Source organism: Peromyscus maniculatus, chromosome 1, assembly GCF_049852395.1.
Source record: "Peromyscus maniculatus bairdii isolate BWxNUB_F1_BW_parent chromosome 1, HU_Pman_BW_mat_3.1, whole genome shotgun sequence".
Taxonomy (NCBI): domain Eukaryota; kingdom Metazoa; phylum Chordata; class Mammalia; order Rodentia; family Cricetidae; genus Peromyscus; species Peromyscus maniculatus.
Genome location: NC_134852.1, coordinates 184,924,540 through 184,944,020, shown reverse-complemented (window position 1 = coordinate 184,944,020; position 19,481 = coordinate 184,924,540). Strand labels below are relative to the sequence as shown.

At 41.7% G+C, this 19,481-nt stretch overlaps 1 protein-coding gene across 7 annotated transcripts in view; it reads left to right on the top strand.

Annotated features, from left to right (window-relative positions):
- Atad1 (ATPase family AAA domain containing 1) overlaps positions 1–19,481 on the top strand; it is a 91,341-nt gene that overhangs the window by 27,350 nt on the left and 44,510 nt on the right. Inside the window, exon 1 of one of the 7 annotated variants that reach the window (XM_006996197.4) lies at positions 18,166–18,290. The exons of 2 other annotated variants lie outside the window; for them this stretch is intronic. In XM_006996197.4, the coding sequence (XP_006996259.2) occupies positions 18,178–18,290 (113 nt within the window). In that variant the 5' untranslated portion in view covers positions 18,166–18,177. Of the gene's footprint in view, positions 1–18,165; positions 19,230–19,481 lie in introns of those variants that run through there. 4 more of the 7 variants (XM_076562309.1, XM_076562316.1, XM_076562311.1 and 1 more) reach the window with 4 other exon arrangements.

Sequence of the window (19,481 nt, the reverse complement as noted above, 5' to 3'; positions counted from 1 at the left end):
TGGGCATTGTAGATCAGTGGTAGTGTGCTCACCTTGAATGCACAAGGATTCAATTCCCAGCACAACAAAGCACACACACACACACACACACACACACACACACACACACACACACACACACATTTGCCAGGACTTTGGGAGAGGGGAGTTGTGAGTGTGAGTTCAAATATTGGAATTCTTGATTTATTCACCTGAAGAAGGAATTATTCATCAAACTAAAATGCTGTAATTGTATTGCATGCTTTTAGATACCATTCAATGAAGCTGACTGACCTATTTATTTTCAAGAGTCCCATGTATGGGGCTGGAATGAAGGTGGGCCACAGACTAGCAAAGTCTGCCTAGACAGAATTCTAAAGCTGCTGCTAGTCGTCTAAGACTCACTGCGTCTTTTGAGCTTTTCACAAAGCGCCTCGAGGAAGAAAACACTTGAGGAGTCAGCCTCTTAGCCTCCTTTACCCATCCTCCATCCCCTTTTCTGGTTCCTCATAAGCGCGAGAACTCAGGAGACATAAAGAAATGGGTGTGAGCATGCCTCTGGCATTGGGTTGGTATTTAAACTTAACAAGCGGCAGGCAGGAAGGTAGAAAGGTTTGTGAAACTCTATCAGGTGCACTATTTTGAAGCTGAATGGGGCTTTCAGCTCTGCCAATTTAGTAGAGTTGGTTTCCTGCAGCTCTGTAACTCAAGTCACAGGCTTGGCTTTTTTTCTTTCTTCCGAGTCCTCTGTTTTATTCTCCTGATCCAGAAACAATGACAATAGAAACGGGGAGGGGTGGGGATTTTAAGCTTGGCTTGCCAGTGAGTTGCTGCCGGTTCCCCGTTGTGAAAGGAGAAGACCCAGCAGGGTTCTCAACGCCTGAAATTAGTCAACTTTGCCCTTGGTTTTGCCTGTGAAAGAAATACATTCATCTCTGAATCAATCAATTCTCTCTCTCTCTCTCTCTCTCTCTCTCTCTCTCTCTCTCTCTCTCTCTCTCTCTCTCTCTCTCTCTTTCTCTCTTACCAGGAAAGCATCTTAAATTTTGAGTGTATCCATCAGTAGGTAAAGTGCTTGCAATGAAACCATGAGGCTCAGAGTTCAAATCCCCAGACCGCAAGTAAAAACCCTGTGCAAAGGCAGTCAGCACCTGTAACCTCAGGGCTGGGGAGGTGGAGATAAGGAGATTCCTGGAGCTCAGCTCACCAGTCGGCCAAGCTAGCCAATCAGTAATTCTGGGCTCAGGGAAAAAGATCCCTTCTCAAAAAATGGTGGAGAGTAAGAGAAGACACCGTGTTGACCTCCAGCTTCTACACCTGTGCAAACACATATGAACGTGAAAGCAGATGCCTATGCCACATCTACAAATTAATATTTTAGAAAATGTGTGGAGCCTCAGTGCATTAAATCTTACGTAACAATTCATGTTATCACTGAAGGTAAAATTAGGCTGTGGCTGGCAGAAAAAAGATGACATGCCCTTCTAAAACATCATTTAGTTTAGCATCATTCTCTGATCTGCTAAACTAATTTCTTCCTTTTGTACAACTTACGTAACTTTTTCCTAAGCAAATAGTCAATGTTGATCAGAGAAAAAAACCTCGGGGCTTAAAAAATAATAAATCAACACCTCAGTGAAGACTTCATATTCTTATATTTGTGCCTTAAGAACTCTGTGAGAGCAAGGGCTGTACAAACAACAAAAAGCTATTGATAACCAGAGCTAGCACTGACAATGGACTGAGAAATATCCAGTTATTCTCATGGATTGATCAACTTTTCAATTAATCAATTTTAAGGTTTTGTTGTTGCTGTTGTTTGTTTGTTTGTTGAGACAAGTTTCTCTCTGTAGCCCAAGCTGGCCTAGAATTCAGTATGTAGGTCAGACTGGCCTCAAACTCCTGAAAATTCTCCTGCCTCAGATCATTGAGTCACAGCAGTGATCTCCCACACCCAGTTTAATGTTTTAAACTTTATCTTAGGGTCATGGAGATCAAATTTTATAGGTTTTTTATATAATTATTATAAATAGTATATAAATCAGTGAGACTCGGGAAGAGGGGAATATCGAAATTGAAATGAGTGAACTAAGGGGTCATAGGAACAAATCAGAGGTTAATGTTTCAGACAGGATGGCACAGTTGAAAAGTGTAAGGGGTTATGTCCACTTGTAAGTCAAAAGAGATGTATAAAATTACTTTCCGCCAGGCGGTGGTGGCGCATGCCTTTAATCCCAGCACTCAGGAGGCAGAGCCAGGCAGATCTTTGTGAGTTTGAGGCCAGTCTGGGCTACCGAGTGAGTTCCAGGAAAGGCACAAAGCTGCGCAGAGAGACCCTGTCTCAAAAAACAAAACAAACAAAAAAAAAAAAAAAATTACTTTCCTTATAAACTTCTGAGAGTGAGGAAATATTAACTTCGTCATATAATGAAAATATAATCTATGATATGGCACCAGCATGGATTTTAGTCACTTGCTAAATGCCAGTCACTGACTTTTTTTAAAAAATGCATTTTTTAAAAAGATCGATTTATTTATAATGTATCCAGTATTCTGCCTGGAAACATGCTGGGCCAATGCGGGTGGGGAGGAGGGGTGAGGAGGGTGGAGGGGATGGGTGGGGAGGGTGGGGTGGGGCTGGGCAGATGCATGCCATGCCAGCATAGCAGAGGAGGCAATGGTGGCCAGTAATTCACAACCCAAACGCTGCATCCACATGGAGCGTTTATTATAATAGAGAGATGAAGAGAAAGATAGAAGACAGAGAGAGAGTGAGAAAGAGAGAGAAGATAGAGAGTGCTCAAGGGTGCACACTTCATGGGAGGAAAAAGCGAGGCGAGAGAGGAAGGGGAGGAGTTTTTCCTTAGAATGAGGCTTTTATGTTAGGACACTGGGCAGAACCAAGGGGCAGATCAGAATATTAACAGTGAGTATAAGTCCAAAGTCGCCCTGATATAAGTTCAAACCTAGGGCTATAAATCTTAGGTTCTTAAATTCTGTAGCTATCAAGACTAGCCCTGGTATGACTAATCTCTAATAGAGTTACCATGGATTGATCCATCCTGATGAGTCAGCATAATACTATGATCAGTAAAACAATCTGTCCACTTCTTATCTCTGACCTATCCTCCTTTCCATCTTGCCCCATCATAGGATAAGTCCTCAGGAATGGAACCTGAGAAGCCACTTAGATAGGCCAAATTTGAAAACCAGTAAGGAAAACATTTTAAAACCACTCCTATGCCCTAGGCACCTAGTTTTTCAGAGTTCACATCCGAAAGAAGAATGTAGATTCCACATACAGTTTTGTGAGTTGAGTACTATACTATTAGTGAGCATGCTGAATTACAGACATGAACAGAAAAGATGCAGACTGAAAGAACTTCCGTTTATAAAATCTAATACCTCTAAGTCTTCCTGTCTATTTCAACTTGTTTCACATATGCTTCAAGACTAAAAGTTATACCACCTCATAGAGAAAAGGCTGTATTTGGGTAGGGTAGGGGGCTAGGGGTTTTGTAAGCTTAATGCTGAAAATGCAAACCGCTGATACATGTTATTTTCCAAAGCTTCCAAGGGCATTTCCCTAGAATCAGGTAAATGAGAGCAAGCAAGTGACCTACTTACAGCCAAAGCTGCTCCAGGTTATAAAAGATGGGAAGTCAAATGTATCCTGGAACCCCAGCATCTGGCCTTGTTCTATGCCTCATCGATCAATCTGTTGTTCCAGGAGAGACCATTTCAACTGTGGTTTCTAAAGAATTCCCATCTTTGTTATTCTTATCTAATCCTTCTCAGCTCTTTTCCCATTTACAAAACCACCTGGAAGGGCATTTAGGAAGGTCTCAGAAGAATCCCAGGGCGGTTGGTTACTCTTTTGTCTACGCCTTGAAACTTGCTAATGAGGCTAAAGTAAGGTTAGACAGCTTGATACATTTTTTTTTTCAAGCAGTCTTGACGTTATCCACAGATAGCACCATTTGAGCAGTATAGCTTGAGTAATCAATGAAAGATGAACAAAATACTGTAGATCTCAAATAAATACCTACATTCTAGAAAAGTGGATTTGGGGTAGCAGGTGTTATGACAAAATACAATTAGTAGTTCTGATGAAGAAAAGGGTTATGCAGAAATGTTATTATGGCTTAGTACTTACTCTCCCACTAACATGAGAGATTACATTACTCTATTTATACACTTTTAAAATCATGTACAATGTCTTAAAAACACAAAAGCAGAAAAAGTGGGTTTACAACATGCTCTCTTAGCTCTGCTGCTATCTCTTAACTCTGTGCTCTCCATAGATAGAACTGAACTATCAATTTGCTTTTCTAGTTCTCCGATCTTTTGGGAGTGTGGTTTTCCAATGTTTGCCGGGATTGTGTGTGTGTGTGTGTGTGTGTGTGTGTGTGTGTGTGTGTGTGTGTGTGTGTTTCTGTGTCTGTTTTGAGACTAAATTGTAGTACAGGCTAGTTTCAAAGCTTTCAAATTCATGACCATCCTCAAGTCTCAGACTCTCAAATTGCTTGCATTGCAGGCTGCCACCACATACAGCTTGGTTTGATTTATCTTAGCTGGTTTACTGACAGATTGGCCTCTTTACTCTAGTGGTAGAGATTTTGGCAGAAATCATTCCTAGTGGAGAAAAAGCTTTAATTTTGCCCTTTTCCCCCCTCAGTGCTCTATGGTTTCAGACAGAGCTTCACATTCTTTCTCTATTTTAATTATTTGCCCATACTATTTAATTTTCCTCGTCAAAATAATTAGAATGATTCTTTTCTACACTCTAATAGTTTAAAAGGAACCATGGTTACCAAGTAACGATTGTCGTGGCATGATTACTGCTATATGATTTCATGTATTTGTTGAAGTTCCAGTCTTCCTAAGTCACTGGCAAGTGCATTACTTCCCAGTGAGCAATGAATGGACTCAGGTTTGGCATATTTGCATCTCTAAAGATTTCTGGGTGTTCTTCCCCACAAAGAGATTTTACTCCAAATACTATGAAAGGGTGTTTCGATTTGGTGGTTTAATCTCTCTCTCTCTCTCTCTCTCTCTCTCTCTCTCTCTCTCTCTCTCTGTATGTGTGTGTTTCTGTGTCTGTTTTGAGACTAAATTGTAGTACAGGCTAGTTTCAAAGCTTTCAAATTCATGACCATCCTCAAGTCTCAGACTCTCAAATTGCTTGCATTGCAGGCTGCCACCACATACAGCTTGGTTTGATTTATCTTAGCTGGTTTACTGACCGATTGGCCTCTTTACTCTAGTGGTAGAGATTTTGGCAGAAATACATCTAAAGTTTTCATTCATTGCAGCCTATTTTCTCAAACTATGGTTTTGTTTTATTTTTTTAAAGATTTATTTGTTTATTTTGTATACAGTGTTCTGCTTTCATGTACACCTGCATGCCAGAAGAGGGCACCAGATCTCATTACAGATGGCTGTAAGCCACCATATAGTTGCTGGGAATTGAACTCATAACTTCTGGAAGAGCAGTCAGTGCTCTTAACCTCTGAGCCATCTCTCCAGCCCTCAAACTATGGTTTAAAGTCACCCAAAAGTCGTTTCAGATGTCTGTCTCTGTGATTATTGGTGGATTGGTTTATGCAGACTTATTTCTTACAGTTTTGGAAGCTAGGAAAAGCAAGCATAGGGAGATGACAGGCTCTGTGTCTGGTGAGGACACTTTTCCTGTCTGTCAGATTTCTTCTCAATGTACTGTTACATGACAGAAATATCAGATGTTTACTAAAATGCAGGTTCCTGAGCTAAAGTTTGCAACTGTTGGAGTGGAGTCTCTAAGGCTGGGGAGCCAAAAGTTCTAATGTAGCCAAGCTGTTCAGGGGAATCTACATACATTGAAATCTGAGAACATGGGGCTGGAGAGATGGCTCAGGGATTAAGAGCAGTGGCTGCTCTTCCAGAGGGCCTGAGTTCAATTCCCAGCAACCACCTGTTGGCTCACAACCATCTATAATAGGATGTGACTCCCTCTTCTGGCCTGCAGGTATACTGGCAGAGCACTCATATATAAATAAGTAAGATTTTAAAAAAAAATGAGAACACCTCACCTAAGATATTTTCTCCTCCAACCCAGTGTCTAGTGCATTGATATTGATTGTATAGCAAACTAATCTCTCCCATCCAGTAACAACAACCGCAACCAAAACCACAGAAAATTTGGTAGCACTGGGAGAGAACTGCAACAAGTGTTTTAAGAGACACTGGTATGGAGAAGCACAATTAAAAACAAAAACAAGAGGACTAGAGAGATGGCTCAGTGGTTAAGAGCACCGACTGCTCTTCCAGAGGTCCTGAGTTCAATTCCCAGCAACCACATGGTGGCTCACAACCACCTGTAATGAGATCTGGTGCCCTCTTTTGGCCTGCAGGGACATATGCAGACAGAGCACTGTATACATAATAAATAAATAAATCTTAAAAACAAAAACAAAAAAACCACAACTACTAAATTAATTATATGGTTTGCATTCTTAAAAAGAGGGAAGGCTGGGGAGATGCCTCACTTGGCAAAGTGTCTGCCCCATAACTATGAGGACCAGAGTTTGGATGCCCAGCGCCCATACAAAAAGCCAGGCACAGGCCACCTACCTACACCTACAGGTTCCTCTCAAGGCCACATCCAACCTCTCTGCCCAGCCAGGTCCTACACCTTTTGTACCATCATGTAGAAGGGTGAGTCCACCTGGTCCTCCTCTCTTTTTCATGTGCCTTCCCCAGCCCCAGATCTAGTCCAGGTCCCACATCCAATGCCCTGATTTAGTCACAGCAGCTCTTCTGGCACTACCACCAGACTCTAGGTTTGGACCAGAATAACCCATGCTTGCCTGCCAACCCAGTGCCCTGTGTCCACCAGATTTCAATCCACCTAAAGCATAGCCAACCTTCAAGTGCAACCTGGCTGCCAAGTCCTGTGTTCTGTCCCAGCTCGCTGTGTCCATATCAAACAGAGAACTAACAAAAGTAGTACACATGACAGGATCTCATCACAAAAAAGTATAAATAATATGAAAGATCAAGGCACACCCCCCCCCCCCCCGAAGTCCACCGTTCTTATAGAAATGTTCTCCAGTTGTCTTACTTAGGGTTTCTATTGCTGTGAAGAGACGCCATGACCACGGCAACTCTTATAAAGGAAAACATTTTAGTGAGGTGGCTTACAGTTTCAGAGGTTTAGTCCATTATCATCATGATGGGACATGGTGGCATGCAGGCAGACATGGTGCTAGAGAAGTTCTACATCTTGATCCACAGGCAACAGGAAATGAACTGTCTTCCACACTGAAAATAGCTTGAATATAGGAGACCTCAAAGCCCATTCCCAGGTGACACACTTCCTCCAACAAGGCCACACCTCCCAGTAGTGCCACTCCCTGTGAGCGTATGGGGGCCAACAACATTCAAACTACTACATCAATAGAAATCACCTAGATGAACCCCAGGACCCACAGAGTTTAAAAGAATAATCATAAATTTAATCAAAGAACTCAAGGAGGGGGCTGGAGAGATGGCTCAGAGGTTAAGAGCACTGGTTGCTCTTCCAGAGGTCATGAGTTCAACTCCCAGCAACCATATGGTGGCTCACAACCAACCATCTATCTGTCTATCTGGTGCCCTCTTCTGACCTGCAGGGGCACATGCAGACAGAACACTGTATACAAAATAAATAAATAAATCTTAAAAAAAAAAAAAAAAAAAAAAAAAAAAAAAAAAAAAAACCTCAAGGAGATTGAAGAACATAAAAAAAAAAACAAAAAATAAAACAAAAAACAGCTCAACGAACTTAAAAAGAGAATACTATAAATAATAATATTAACAATAAATGCACTGGGCGGTGGTGGCACAAGCCTTTAATCCCAGCAGTCGGGATGCAGAGCCAGGCGGATTTCTGTGAGTTCGAGGCCAGCCTGGGCTACAAAGCGAGTTCCAGGAAAGCTACATGGAAAAACCCTGTCTTGAAAAACAAAAAAACAAAACAAAAAAAAGAATAAATACTCTGTGAGTTTGAGGCCAGCCTGGTCTACAGAGTGAGTTGTAGGACAGGCTCCAAAAGCTACACAGAGGAACGCTGTCTTGAAAAACCAAAAAAGAAAGAAAGAAAAGAAAAAAGAAAAAAATGCTTAAAGTCTCACAGTGGTGGTGAATGCCTTTAATTCCAGCACTCAGGAAGCAGAGGCAGGAGTTTCTCTATGAGTTCATAACCAGCCTGATCTATAGAGTGCATTCCATGACAGCTAGGATTATACTGTGAAACCCTGTCTAAAGAAAACAGAAAAAAGGGGCTGGAGAGATGGCTCAGAGGTTAAGAGCACTGCTTGCTTTTCCAAAAGTCTTGAGTTCAATTCCGAGCAACCACATGGTGGCTCACAACCATTTGTAATGAGATCTGGTGCCCTCTTCTGGCCTGCAGGGATATGTGCAGACAGAACACTGTATACATAATAAATAAATCTTTAAAAAAAAAAATCGTTAAAAAAAAAAAAAAAACAGAAAAAGAAAAAGAAATAGAATAAATGCTTAGAGGCCTGATATGGTGGTGCATGACTTTAATCCCAGCACTTGGGAGGCAGAGGCAGGCAGATTTCTGAGTTTGAAATGAGGCCAGCCTGGTCTACAAAGCAAGTTCCTGGAAAGTCAGGGCTACACAGAGAAACCCTTTCTAAAAAACAAACAAACAAAAAAACAAAACAAAACAAACAAACAAAAAAACAAAACCTAAAACAAAAATAAAATATTAAAAGTTTTAAAAAAGAATAAATGTCCAAATGATGCCCAAGAAAACACAAAAATAAGTCTGATTGTAGGGCTGGAGAGATGGCTCAGTGGTTAAGGGCACTGGCTGCTCTTCCAAAAGTCCCGAGTTCAATTCCCAGCAACCACATGGTGGCTCACAACCATCTGTAATGAGATCTGGTGCCCTCTTCTGACCAGCAGGCATACATGCAGACAGAACACTGTATACATAATAAATAAATAAATCTTTAAAAAAAATAAGTCTGATTGTAATGAGGAAGACAATCCAAGATTTGAAAACCTAGTTCAATAAAGAGATAGAAACACTGAAGAGGACTCAAGTTGAAATGATACTGGAATTGAAAAACTCAATAATCTGACTAAATACAAGGGAAAACCTAACAACCAGAATGGGATTAAGCAGAAGATTGAATATTGAATCTTCAATATTGAAGATTGAAAAAGTAGAAGAAACAGACTAAATAAGCAAAGAATATGAAAAATTAAAACAACAACAACAAAAAGGAACATGCAGGATTCCATGAAAGGGCCATTCCTTCAAATCACAGGATTATGGAGAAGAATCCCAGGTCAACATGGCACAGACCAGATCGTCAACAGGAGCACAGAAGGAAATTTCCACAAACCAAGGAAAGACATATCCATACAGATAAAAGAAACATACAAAACCCCAAGTAGATAAGACCAGAAAAGAAAATCCGCATGGAATATTACAGCTAAAACACTAAGTATACGGAACAAACCAAGAGAGTATCTTGAAACTGCAAGGAAAGAAGACCAACCTAAGTAAAATACAGGAAGCAATACTTCAGACTGGAGAGAGGGATAAGCAAAACCAAGAAATGGTAAAAGAAAGAGAATGAAGCTATAACTATGGAAACACAAAGAATCACTAAGAATACAGATGACAACAACAATAACAACACCACAATGACGGCAACCAACAGATACTTTTTTTTTTGAGACAGGGTGGAAGAGAGGTAATGCCACATGATAAAATGTAGATTAATATAAATGGGTTAATTTAAGTTATAAGAGCTAGTTAGGAACAAGCCTAAGCTATAGGTCAAGCTTTCACAATATGTCTCCATATCATTATTTGGGGGCTGGCTGGTGGGATAGAGAAAGACTTGTTACATATGCCATCCAACGTAGGGGCACATACAGGACCTGAGAAAGCTTAAGAAAAAGAAAAAAAGGTTGCAAACACGCAAACATAGACCCAGACACAGCTTCCTAGTCCTGCAACCTCTCAGGCGGGCCTTGTGCCTGTCATACGGAGATGTGGCTCCAGGCTGTTGCCTGTGGATTTGAACCAGCCAGCGCCATGTATGAAGCCACATGACAGGTTTAAAGCATGGATTATATGGTCAGAGGAAGCAGCAGGCACGCAGTAAAGGGGTCCAGAACCCCCCCAAATCTTTAAATAGATACAGCAAAAATGGGATACAGACAGTCATAGGAAAAAATAATTTAAAAATAATAAAGTCCTTAAAGAAAGAGTAAAGTAATATAAAAAGAATAAGCCATGTGCAGGGCGGTGGTGGCGCACGCCTTTAATCCCAGCACTCGGGAGGCAGAGGCAGGTGGATCTTTGTGAGTTCGAGGCCAGCCTGGGCTACCAAGTGAGTTCCAGGAAAGGTGCAAAGCTACAAAGAAACCCTGTCTCGAAAGACCAAAAAAAAAAAAAAAAAGCCATGTAAAGATGGGAAATACAAAAGGTTCCTGGATCCTGTATGGTGCTTTGTTGACTGAATTTTTTAAGTGCTGATGAATGAATGACAGCTGCTGAGAGACACTGAATTATGGAAGGGACTGCTGAATTAAACCAACCCATATACTTTAAAAATGTCTTGGCTTCAAAAATGGAAGTTGGGAAATGCGTCATGTTGGGGGAGAAGTTATACCTTTGTTTCCATAGGAAACAAAAAGTATGGTTCTCTTCAAAATTGATAAAAATCAAATTTGATTGGGGGAAACCTGAAAATCTTGGCTATAGACATGAAGAAAGAAACCTAGAAAGATTTCAGGACAGGTGACATATAAGTGGATCCCTCTTCTGTGAGAACAGCTTTGAGACTGGGTTAGACATGATAAGTCATGTTGACTACAGAGTCCTCATGAATTATTATTATATGCCATCCTTTCATATGGCATGGATAGAGGTTTGGTTATACAGTCCAAACAGACTTATAAAGTTAACAGATACCTTTTATCTGCTCAAACATAAAACAAAAGGCACCTTTAACTGACTTGTGCACACTGCATATTTCATACTTGTATTGATGCAGATATATATGTTACCTTTAAAAGTTTATGTTTTCAGAAAAAAAGGACCAGACATTAATAAAGACAAGTAGCTCCAGTGATCTAGCCTCAAAATGCCTGTTACAATTTCCTCAAAATTCTGCATCTGGAACAACTTCAAAGCTGCTAGCTGAGATGGTCCAGCCTCATGCACTACTCCAGCAGGACTTTGCACTTTTCCATTACACAGAGACTGGACAACAAATGGTATAGCTAGCACTCCCAGGACTTGACCATTATCTCAATTTTCTCAGGGTCCCCTAGTGATGCCATCATCCCCAGATGACAGGAAGCAGTCTAGAGAACACAATGCCCACATTCCCAAGAGGTTGGGTGGGTCATTTTTGGTTATTCAATGGATTATGGATGTTTATCATCATTTAGGGGGGTTGGTTACAAGTTGTTGTTGGTCATAGGGAGAAAACTGAACAAAGAAGATTAGATTCAGGGATCTCGTTCTGAAATGAAAAAAAGGTGGAATATAGGAATGATAGAATAAAGGGTAGATTATCAAATCTACTTTTGAACTAAAAAAGCAACTAGTCTCAAATATTTTACATTGGTATGGATTTTTGTATATTAATATAAATTTAAGGTTATTGTTATACTGTATATATGTTTCTACTCTTGTTTAAGGTATTTACCTATGAACCTCATTTAACAATGTAATGTAAATTTCTTCTTAAAAGCTAGGATAATAAAGAAATACAAGTTAGTAGTTAGTAATCTATAACAATCAAGTTTATGTCATGTTAGGTATGTTTTCAAAGTCAGAAATATTTTAAATAAATGGTCTTCAAACACATCAAAGGCCTACAGATTATGGCATTTAAAATGTTTTAATAACTTAAGGCTTTTCACAACAGTGAGACACATCTGCTCTTGGCAGCACCAACCTACTTCAAAAGAGGGTGACAGGCATCGAAGAACCTCTGTATGGAGTTTGCTTTCTATGTGGCAAAGCTAGCCATTTGGGCAAGAAACTGCCCTTGCCGTGACTGCTGATAGTATGCAGTCCAAATTGGACAAGCAGGACACAAAAGAAAGTGACTGCCGAACTTTGCCAAGACAAAGTAGGACTGTCCTTCAAAATTCCTGATTCACAGGAAAGTCTGTCAGATATTCTAGGCCTGTAGGAAGAAAATGGATGCCCCAGCATTACAGAGGATCCTGGGTGACTGTCTAGGCAGCCAACTATCTTTGGTGTTTCTATAGTTTTGAAAGTTGTTTGCTCTGGACTTCCCGTTTACTCAAATAATATTATATTCTTGTTGGGTCTCTGATGGAGTTGAAGACAAGATAGTTATAGTTACAGCTTTCCTTTTTACCAAAAGAAAAGAAATTCACAAAAGAGATGTAAAGTGTAAAAGGTTGAAAGACTTTAAAGCTTAAGTTGCTTATCTAAGAAAATGTTTAATTTTAATCCCAGCACTTGGGAGGCAGAGACAGATGGATCTCTGTGAGTTTGAGGCCAGCCTGGTCTATAGAGCGAGTTCCAAGATAGCCAGAGTGGTTACACAGAGAAACTCTGTCTTCTCAACCTCCCACCCACCACCAAGGGAAAAAAAGAAAGAAAGAAAATGGAAAGACATTAAATGCTCATGGATTGGTAGAATTAATATTGTGAAAAATAACCATTTTGCTAAAAGTTGTTTACAGATTCAATGCAATCCCAATTTAAAATCTCTGTCCCACTCTTCATAGAAATAGAAACTATTCTAAAATTCATGTAGAATCACAAAAGATCCTGGGTAGTCAAAACAATCTTGAGCAAAGAGAACAATTCTGGAACAATTACCATTCCAGACCTCAAGATACATTCCAGAGCCATAGTAATAAAACAGTATGGTACTGGCACAGAAACAGACACATAGACCAAAGAAACAAAACTGAAGACTGAACCATGAGTACACATAACTACAGCTATCTAACGTTTGACAAAAGTGCCGAAGGTATACACTGGAGAAAAGCCAACATCTTCAACACATCATGCTAGGAAACCTTAATGTCCACATATAGAAGAATAAAGTAAGTCATGTTTCTATCATCTTTTTTTTTTTTTTGGTTTTTCGAGACAGGGTTTCTCTGTGTAGCTTTGCGCCTTTCCTGGAACTCACTTTGGAGACCAGGCTGGCCTCAAACTCACGGAGATCCGCCTGCCTCTGCCTCCCGAGTGCTGGGATTAAAGGCGTGCGCCACCACCGCCCGGCCATGTTTCTATCATCTTAAACAAAGGTTAACTCCAAATGGATCCTAGACCTAACTATGAAAGTGCAGACATTGAAACATAGGCAGTTTCGTACAGGATATATAAGAAAACATACGCAGTTTTTTTTATACGATATAGCTGTAGGAAAGGACTTTCTAAATACCACTCCATTTGCCCAGGAATTAAGGCCAACCATTGGTAAGTGGAACCTTATAAAACTAAAAAGTGAATTTGAGTGAAGAGGAAGCCCTATAGAATGGGAGGATATCTTTGCCAGCTATACATCTGACAGAGGATTAAAATCCAGAATATATAAAGAACTAAAAAAACTGCTGGGCGGTGGTAGCACATGGCTTTAATCCCAGCACTTGAGAGGCACAGGCAGGTAGATCTCCAAGTTTGAGGCCAGCCTGGTCTGCAGAGCAAGTGCCAGGACAGCCAGAGCTACACAGAGAAACCAAAAAACAAAACAAAACAAAAGAGTAAAATTACTCATTTAAAAAATAATAGGTTTGAGATATAAACAGAGAGTTCTCAAAAAAGAAAGAAGAAAAGTGGTTAAGAAATATTTCACACTGTCCATCATCTCTAGCAATTAGGGAAATGCAAATCAAAACAACTTTGAGATTTCATCTTACTCCATTCAGAATGTCAAAGATCAACAAATTGTAGAGAGGATATGAGGAAAAAGGAACCCTTATTTACTACTAATGATATTGTAAACTGGTGCAACCACTCTGGAAATAAACCACTCTGGTTCTTGGAGAACCCTCAAAAAGCTAAAAGAATATACCATATGATCCATCTATAACCACTTCTTGGACATGCCCAACAGTCTTGACATCCTATCCCATGGATACTTGGTCAACTCTTTTCATCACAATAGCTGGGAAATGGAAACAATCTAAATGTCTTTCAAATGATGAATGGATAATAAAAATGTGGTAATACACACCATGGAATTCTATTCAGCTGTAAGAAACATAAAATCTGCACATAAATGGATGGAACTAGAAAAAAACATATTGAGTGAAGTAACCCAGACTCAGATATATGTCTGATGTTCTTATCTGTGGCTCCTAACTACAAATCTTCAGATGTGAGTATATAACCTGAAGTAACTGCAGAAGCCAGTGAAGTGAAAAGGATCATGGGAGGGGTGGGCAATTAGGGAGGGAGGTCAATCCAGAGAGAGAGAGGGGGAGGAAAATAAAATAACAGCAAGCATATTTGAAAAAGCCATAAGGAATCATTTATTTATTTTACCTAAAATTACATTTAATACATATAAGTATATGTATAAGTCTCTCTTTCCCTCTCACCCTCCCCCCCCCCCCCCCCGCCACCATTGAGATGACAATGTGCCACCCAAATCCATAGATTATCCAACAAAACTCCCCAAACCCCCAATACCAGGCATAAGAAGCTCCCAGACTTCCAAAATATTATAGGGTGTTTTTGTTACCTTTTGTTGCCTCCTAGAGGTTGAAGATCAAGTCCCTATTGCTGAAGACACAATGCACCCCAGATACCCAGAGGATCCAAGCTGGAACTGAACTGAAAGCCTCCTCCCTGAGGACTAGCTTTCATGATACCAGAAGGTGTTATGCAAACTTCCAAGGGAGAGAAGCAAACCATAGTCCTACTCAGCTATGATGCCTATGAACTACAACAAATGACCAGCATGGTATGATAACCCTAAGGGTATATACAGTAGTGGCATTCATATCTTGGTGGCAACCAACCAAGTGTAATTGGACTTAAAGCCCCTCTCAACTTGGTACTGGAAACCTAGCAAATTATCCAGGGCCAGTGAGGTTGGGGATCTTGGAGGAGAACCTACAACCATCCCTTTCCTAAACCAGCATAATTTCTAACTTCATTCTAAACATTAATCTTTATGCCCACAAGTAAGTGTAACTCCCACCCTCACCAAAGAAAATTCTCTTTGCAATAGATGGAGACCATGACAGAAAACCACATCCAATCAAAATGCAGAGAACAAGTGATTATGTGGTACCTGGCCCCAGCTGATACATTTGCAACATAACTTCTGGACCTAACAGTCAGGGAATATTGAGGAAAAGGGGACAAAAGGATTGTAAGAGCCAGAGGAACAGGATCTCTGATGTGAGATTTGTCCCCTGGAAATGACAGGGATGCTACGTCGGTGAGTTCTCAACCACATGGGTGCCTAAAGAACACCCAAGCAAGGAGGGCACCAAGAGACATGCTAACATGGAAGGTGGAAAGCCTGTAGGGGCCCCAACCCAAGACTAAGAACTACAGACTAAGGAATGCTGAGAGAAGTAGAAATAGAAATAGAAGAAATAGAAATAGAAATAGAAGTAGAAATAGCCTTCCGCAGGAAGGAGCCGCACCAATTGGTTATCCAATACTGAACAGTCAGCCCCAAAATACATGTGCAGGTAACATGGTACGAACTGAACAGGTTGTATGCACACACTCATAGATCAACAGTTGAAGAAAAGGAATCCGAGGCAGAAACTGTAGGGAGGATCTGGAAGTGAGACATTCAATAAGAAAAAATATTTTAGAAAAAAGTCAGGCACAGTGGTCTATGTCTTTAATTCTAATGCTGGAGAAGTACAGGGAAGAGGATTCACAGGGATTTCTGGCCAGCTAGCCTAGTGAACTCCAGGGTCTAGGTACAGTAAGAGACCCTATCTCAAAAAAAAGAGTAGAATATAATAGAAGACACTCACCACTCACCTTCTGACCTTCACAAATAAATACACATAAGCATACACATGCCTGCAGACACAAACACATAAAAGTAAAATAAAAACGGATAGCCCAGAACCTCCTTGATTAATATTAACATAATGTACACCTATATTATTATATTATTGCATACCTATTATGGACCAAATATTGCATTTTGTATTGCCATAGATTATATAGCAATATCCAGAGATGAAAAATCATATATTCACTCTACTCTATTCTGAAAGAACCTAGTTGATTTTTGGACTTCTGGGAAGGAACATGTGTGATTTGGAGAAAGCCAGTAATTGGATGTCTTGAGGCCCAGATGCAAGAAATTTCCTTAGGATTTGCTAAATGACATTAGGTCCAGCAGACATAGGAAAAGGAAACGAGCAGCAACATATATTTTGATCATGTATTCTGTCATGATCCCCCCCCCTCCCCATACTTAAATCTGAAGCATTATCTCATATCTCTACTTAATAACCCACTATCTTTGCCTTACTCTTTTTTGTTGTCGTGTAGTCAAGAGTCCTACTTTATCTGAGGGGAGGTGCTCATGACAGTGAGAGTTAATACCATCAACTTGGCAACATCCAGAATCACCCAAGACAAGCCACTAGGCATCCTGGTGAGGGATTCTCTTGACTAGGTTAATTGATAGACTCACCTTAAATATGAGCAGTCCAGGTACTGGCCCAAATATAAGGAAGTCCTGGGGACTGGCTTTGAGCTTGCTTGCCTTTGCCTGTGCTGGGTGAGTTCATCTACTCTGTTTCTGCCACTGCCACTGTTGATATTGCCACCTCTGGCATCTTTCACTGATATCAGAATCCAGATTTTTCCAGTGGACTAGTAGTGGCTCTCCAGGAATCCTTAAAGCTTTTGGTGTCAGGTTGGGACTGCTAAGGTATCTAATCTTGAGGACTGCACTGCTACCAGGACAGCCACCGTTGGGCCACTCACATTGTATTGTATAAACCAATCTAAAACAAGCAGACAACCAAACCAAACAACAAAAAACCAAAACAACCTTCTTTTAATTAATATCTATGCATTCCATCTATTCTGTTCTCCTAGAGAACCCAATACAGTTCTCAGATATCCGCCTGCCTCTGCCTTCCTAGTGCTGAGTTAAAGGTGTGTGCACTACTGCCCTGCTCCCAATACAGTCCTTTAGCAAGGAACTTCTCAGGCTCTGGCAGCACTGCTGGGCTGTCTCCCCATAGCTATTGACAACACCACACCGTTTGCTAATTTAACAAGTTTCTGCAGATGGAGGCAGTGTGTTGCTATGTAATCCAAGGTACAAAGCAATGCTCCTTCCTTAGCCACCCAATGCTGGAAAAACAGGCATGGGAGACCAAGCCCAGCTTGGCTGCAGAATTCCTTAGCCATAAAAGATAATCCTGACAACAGAGCGAAACAACCTCCCTCCTCCAGGAATATAAGGAGATCTTAAGAAGTCTGTCTTATTCTTTCATAGTCCCACCACGTTTATCTGAAGTGATATTCTTTTTTTTTTATTTAAGGCAGCGTCTACTATTTGTTCCTTGGTGGTGTACGCATTCAGAAGGGGTTGGTTTTCAGATACGGTTCCCTCGGACCTTTGTGTCATGTCCTTCACTTTGCAAGAGGAAGGGGTAAAAGAAAAGTCATCAACATGCAAAACCTGTCACCAGATGCCCTATTCTGACCCAACTGCCAGACCTCCCTGGTCTGCCTGGCTGCTCATGCGTTCAGCGGATTCTCAGGCGCCACCTCCAGGTGTCAGTACAGAGATGGGGGAGGAGGGTGAGCTCACCCTAGAAACCGAAAGGCAAATGGTGAGGCCATGCGCGTCTGCACAGCAGCATGAGGACTTGCCGAGGGTAGTGGAAGTCTATCAGAGCAGGGAAGTATTTCTTTGCCTTCTGTAAAAGGCTCCTCTCTCAGGCTCGCATACAGCTCCAGAGCAGCACAGGGATTTCATGTGTCAAGCGCCTTCCCCAATTCAGTTTCTGAGTCTCTGACGCCGAACTCAGAGACTTTGGGGAGCGTCATGGACATCCTATCCACCTTTCTAAATGTACCGGCACCGCAGATAGATACTAATGTATAGGATGGGAAAAGCAGTTCGCCCGGCGTTGCGTCTCTACGCCTGAGGCTCGGACTGCAGCGCTGGGCACGAATTGCGCATGCTCTGTGCGGGGGGGGCGTGGCTCCGGCCGGAAGCATTCCCTCCCAGGCGGCATTTCTTTCCTGTGCGAGGCCGGGCTAGGGCTCCTAGCGCCTCTGGTCCTGCCTCTGGGTGAGTAGCGGGTTCCCGCGGGGCTGGGCCAGGTGCGTCCCCCATCCCTCCGGGTCCCCGAGGGCCTGGCGCTCACCCGGGGAGCCTAGCCCGACAGTCACCTGCCCCCCCACACCGGTCACACTTGAGCGCTGCCCCGGCCCAGCCGGATCCAGCGGATTAACCTCCAAGGGCGTCCGGGGCCTCGCCTTGGCGCCCGGCCCGGCGCGAGCCCTCAGGTCTCGGCGCTGGCGGGAGACTTCGGCCGCTCGCAAGGACATCTCCTGTAGGCGGCCTGGTCCCGGCAGGATTGGGGGCGCTCTGGGCGACCCTGGGAGCAGGCTTGTAGGAAGGCGGCTGGAAGGAACCGGTCCGCTCGTGCCGCCGGTCCTGCCCTCTTTGTGCAGAGGCGGAGGTGTTTCCTCAGGGCTGGCCACGCTTTCTCGGAAGATGCTGATGTTAATCATGACCTGTCCTCTGCTCGGAGCGCGGCAGGCATTCGTGGTCACAGGCTGCGTCTGCATGGCCTCGGTAGCTGGGTTGAAAGACCATTCGTAGAACACTGCAGTGACTTAGGAAGAAAATATTGCCGTATAATAAACGTTAGTAGGTTGCAGAAAGATACGGTATCCGCACTGAAACTAGAGCTCAAAATGAAACTGCTGTGTAAAGTTGTATTTGTGTAAAGATAATAATCACACCGGTTTTGTGGTGTCTTAGGTTGTATACAGCAGTGTGTATATATTGCTAAAATTAGTGTTTATGCAAAATTGAAATACATTCTCTACGTTTGCAGCGTTTATTGTACACATTTTTGAAATGATAAGGAACTGTAATAGCCTTATTCTGCAGATATAGCAATGCTATGTGAATGATAGAATGGTGTACATCTCATCTATGGAGACTGTATAAAATTTTTCATTTCTATCAGGACGTTTCAGGATTTTGAAGTCACTTAAGGTAGGCATGCAGTAGTCTTAAATCTGCCTTGAATCACCGTTAATTTTGGAATAGGAAAAATTGTCCTTGGCTGTTTTTTGATAGGCTTAAAAATTGTTACTGTCTTGATGACTTTAAGGAAATGTGCTCTGGAAACAGCCCACAGCGCTGACTTACCTTTGTAATTCACGGACTACCCAGTAGATGGCAATTTCAACATTTTAATTAAAACTTTTTTTTTTTTTTTTTTTTGAGGCAGGGATGTTTTATGTA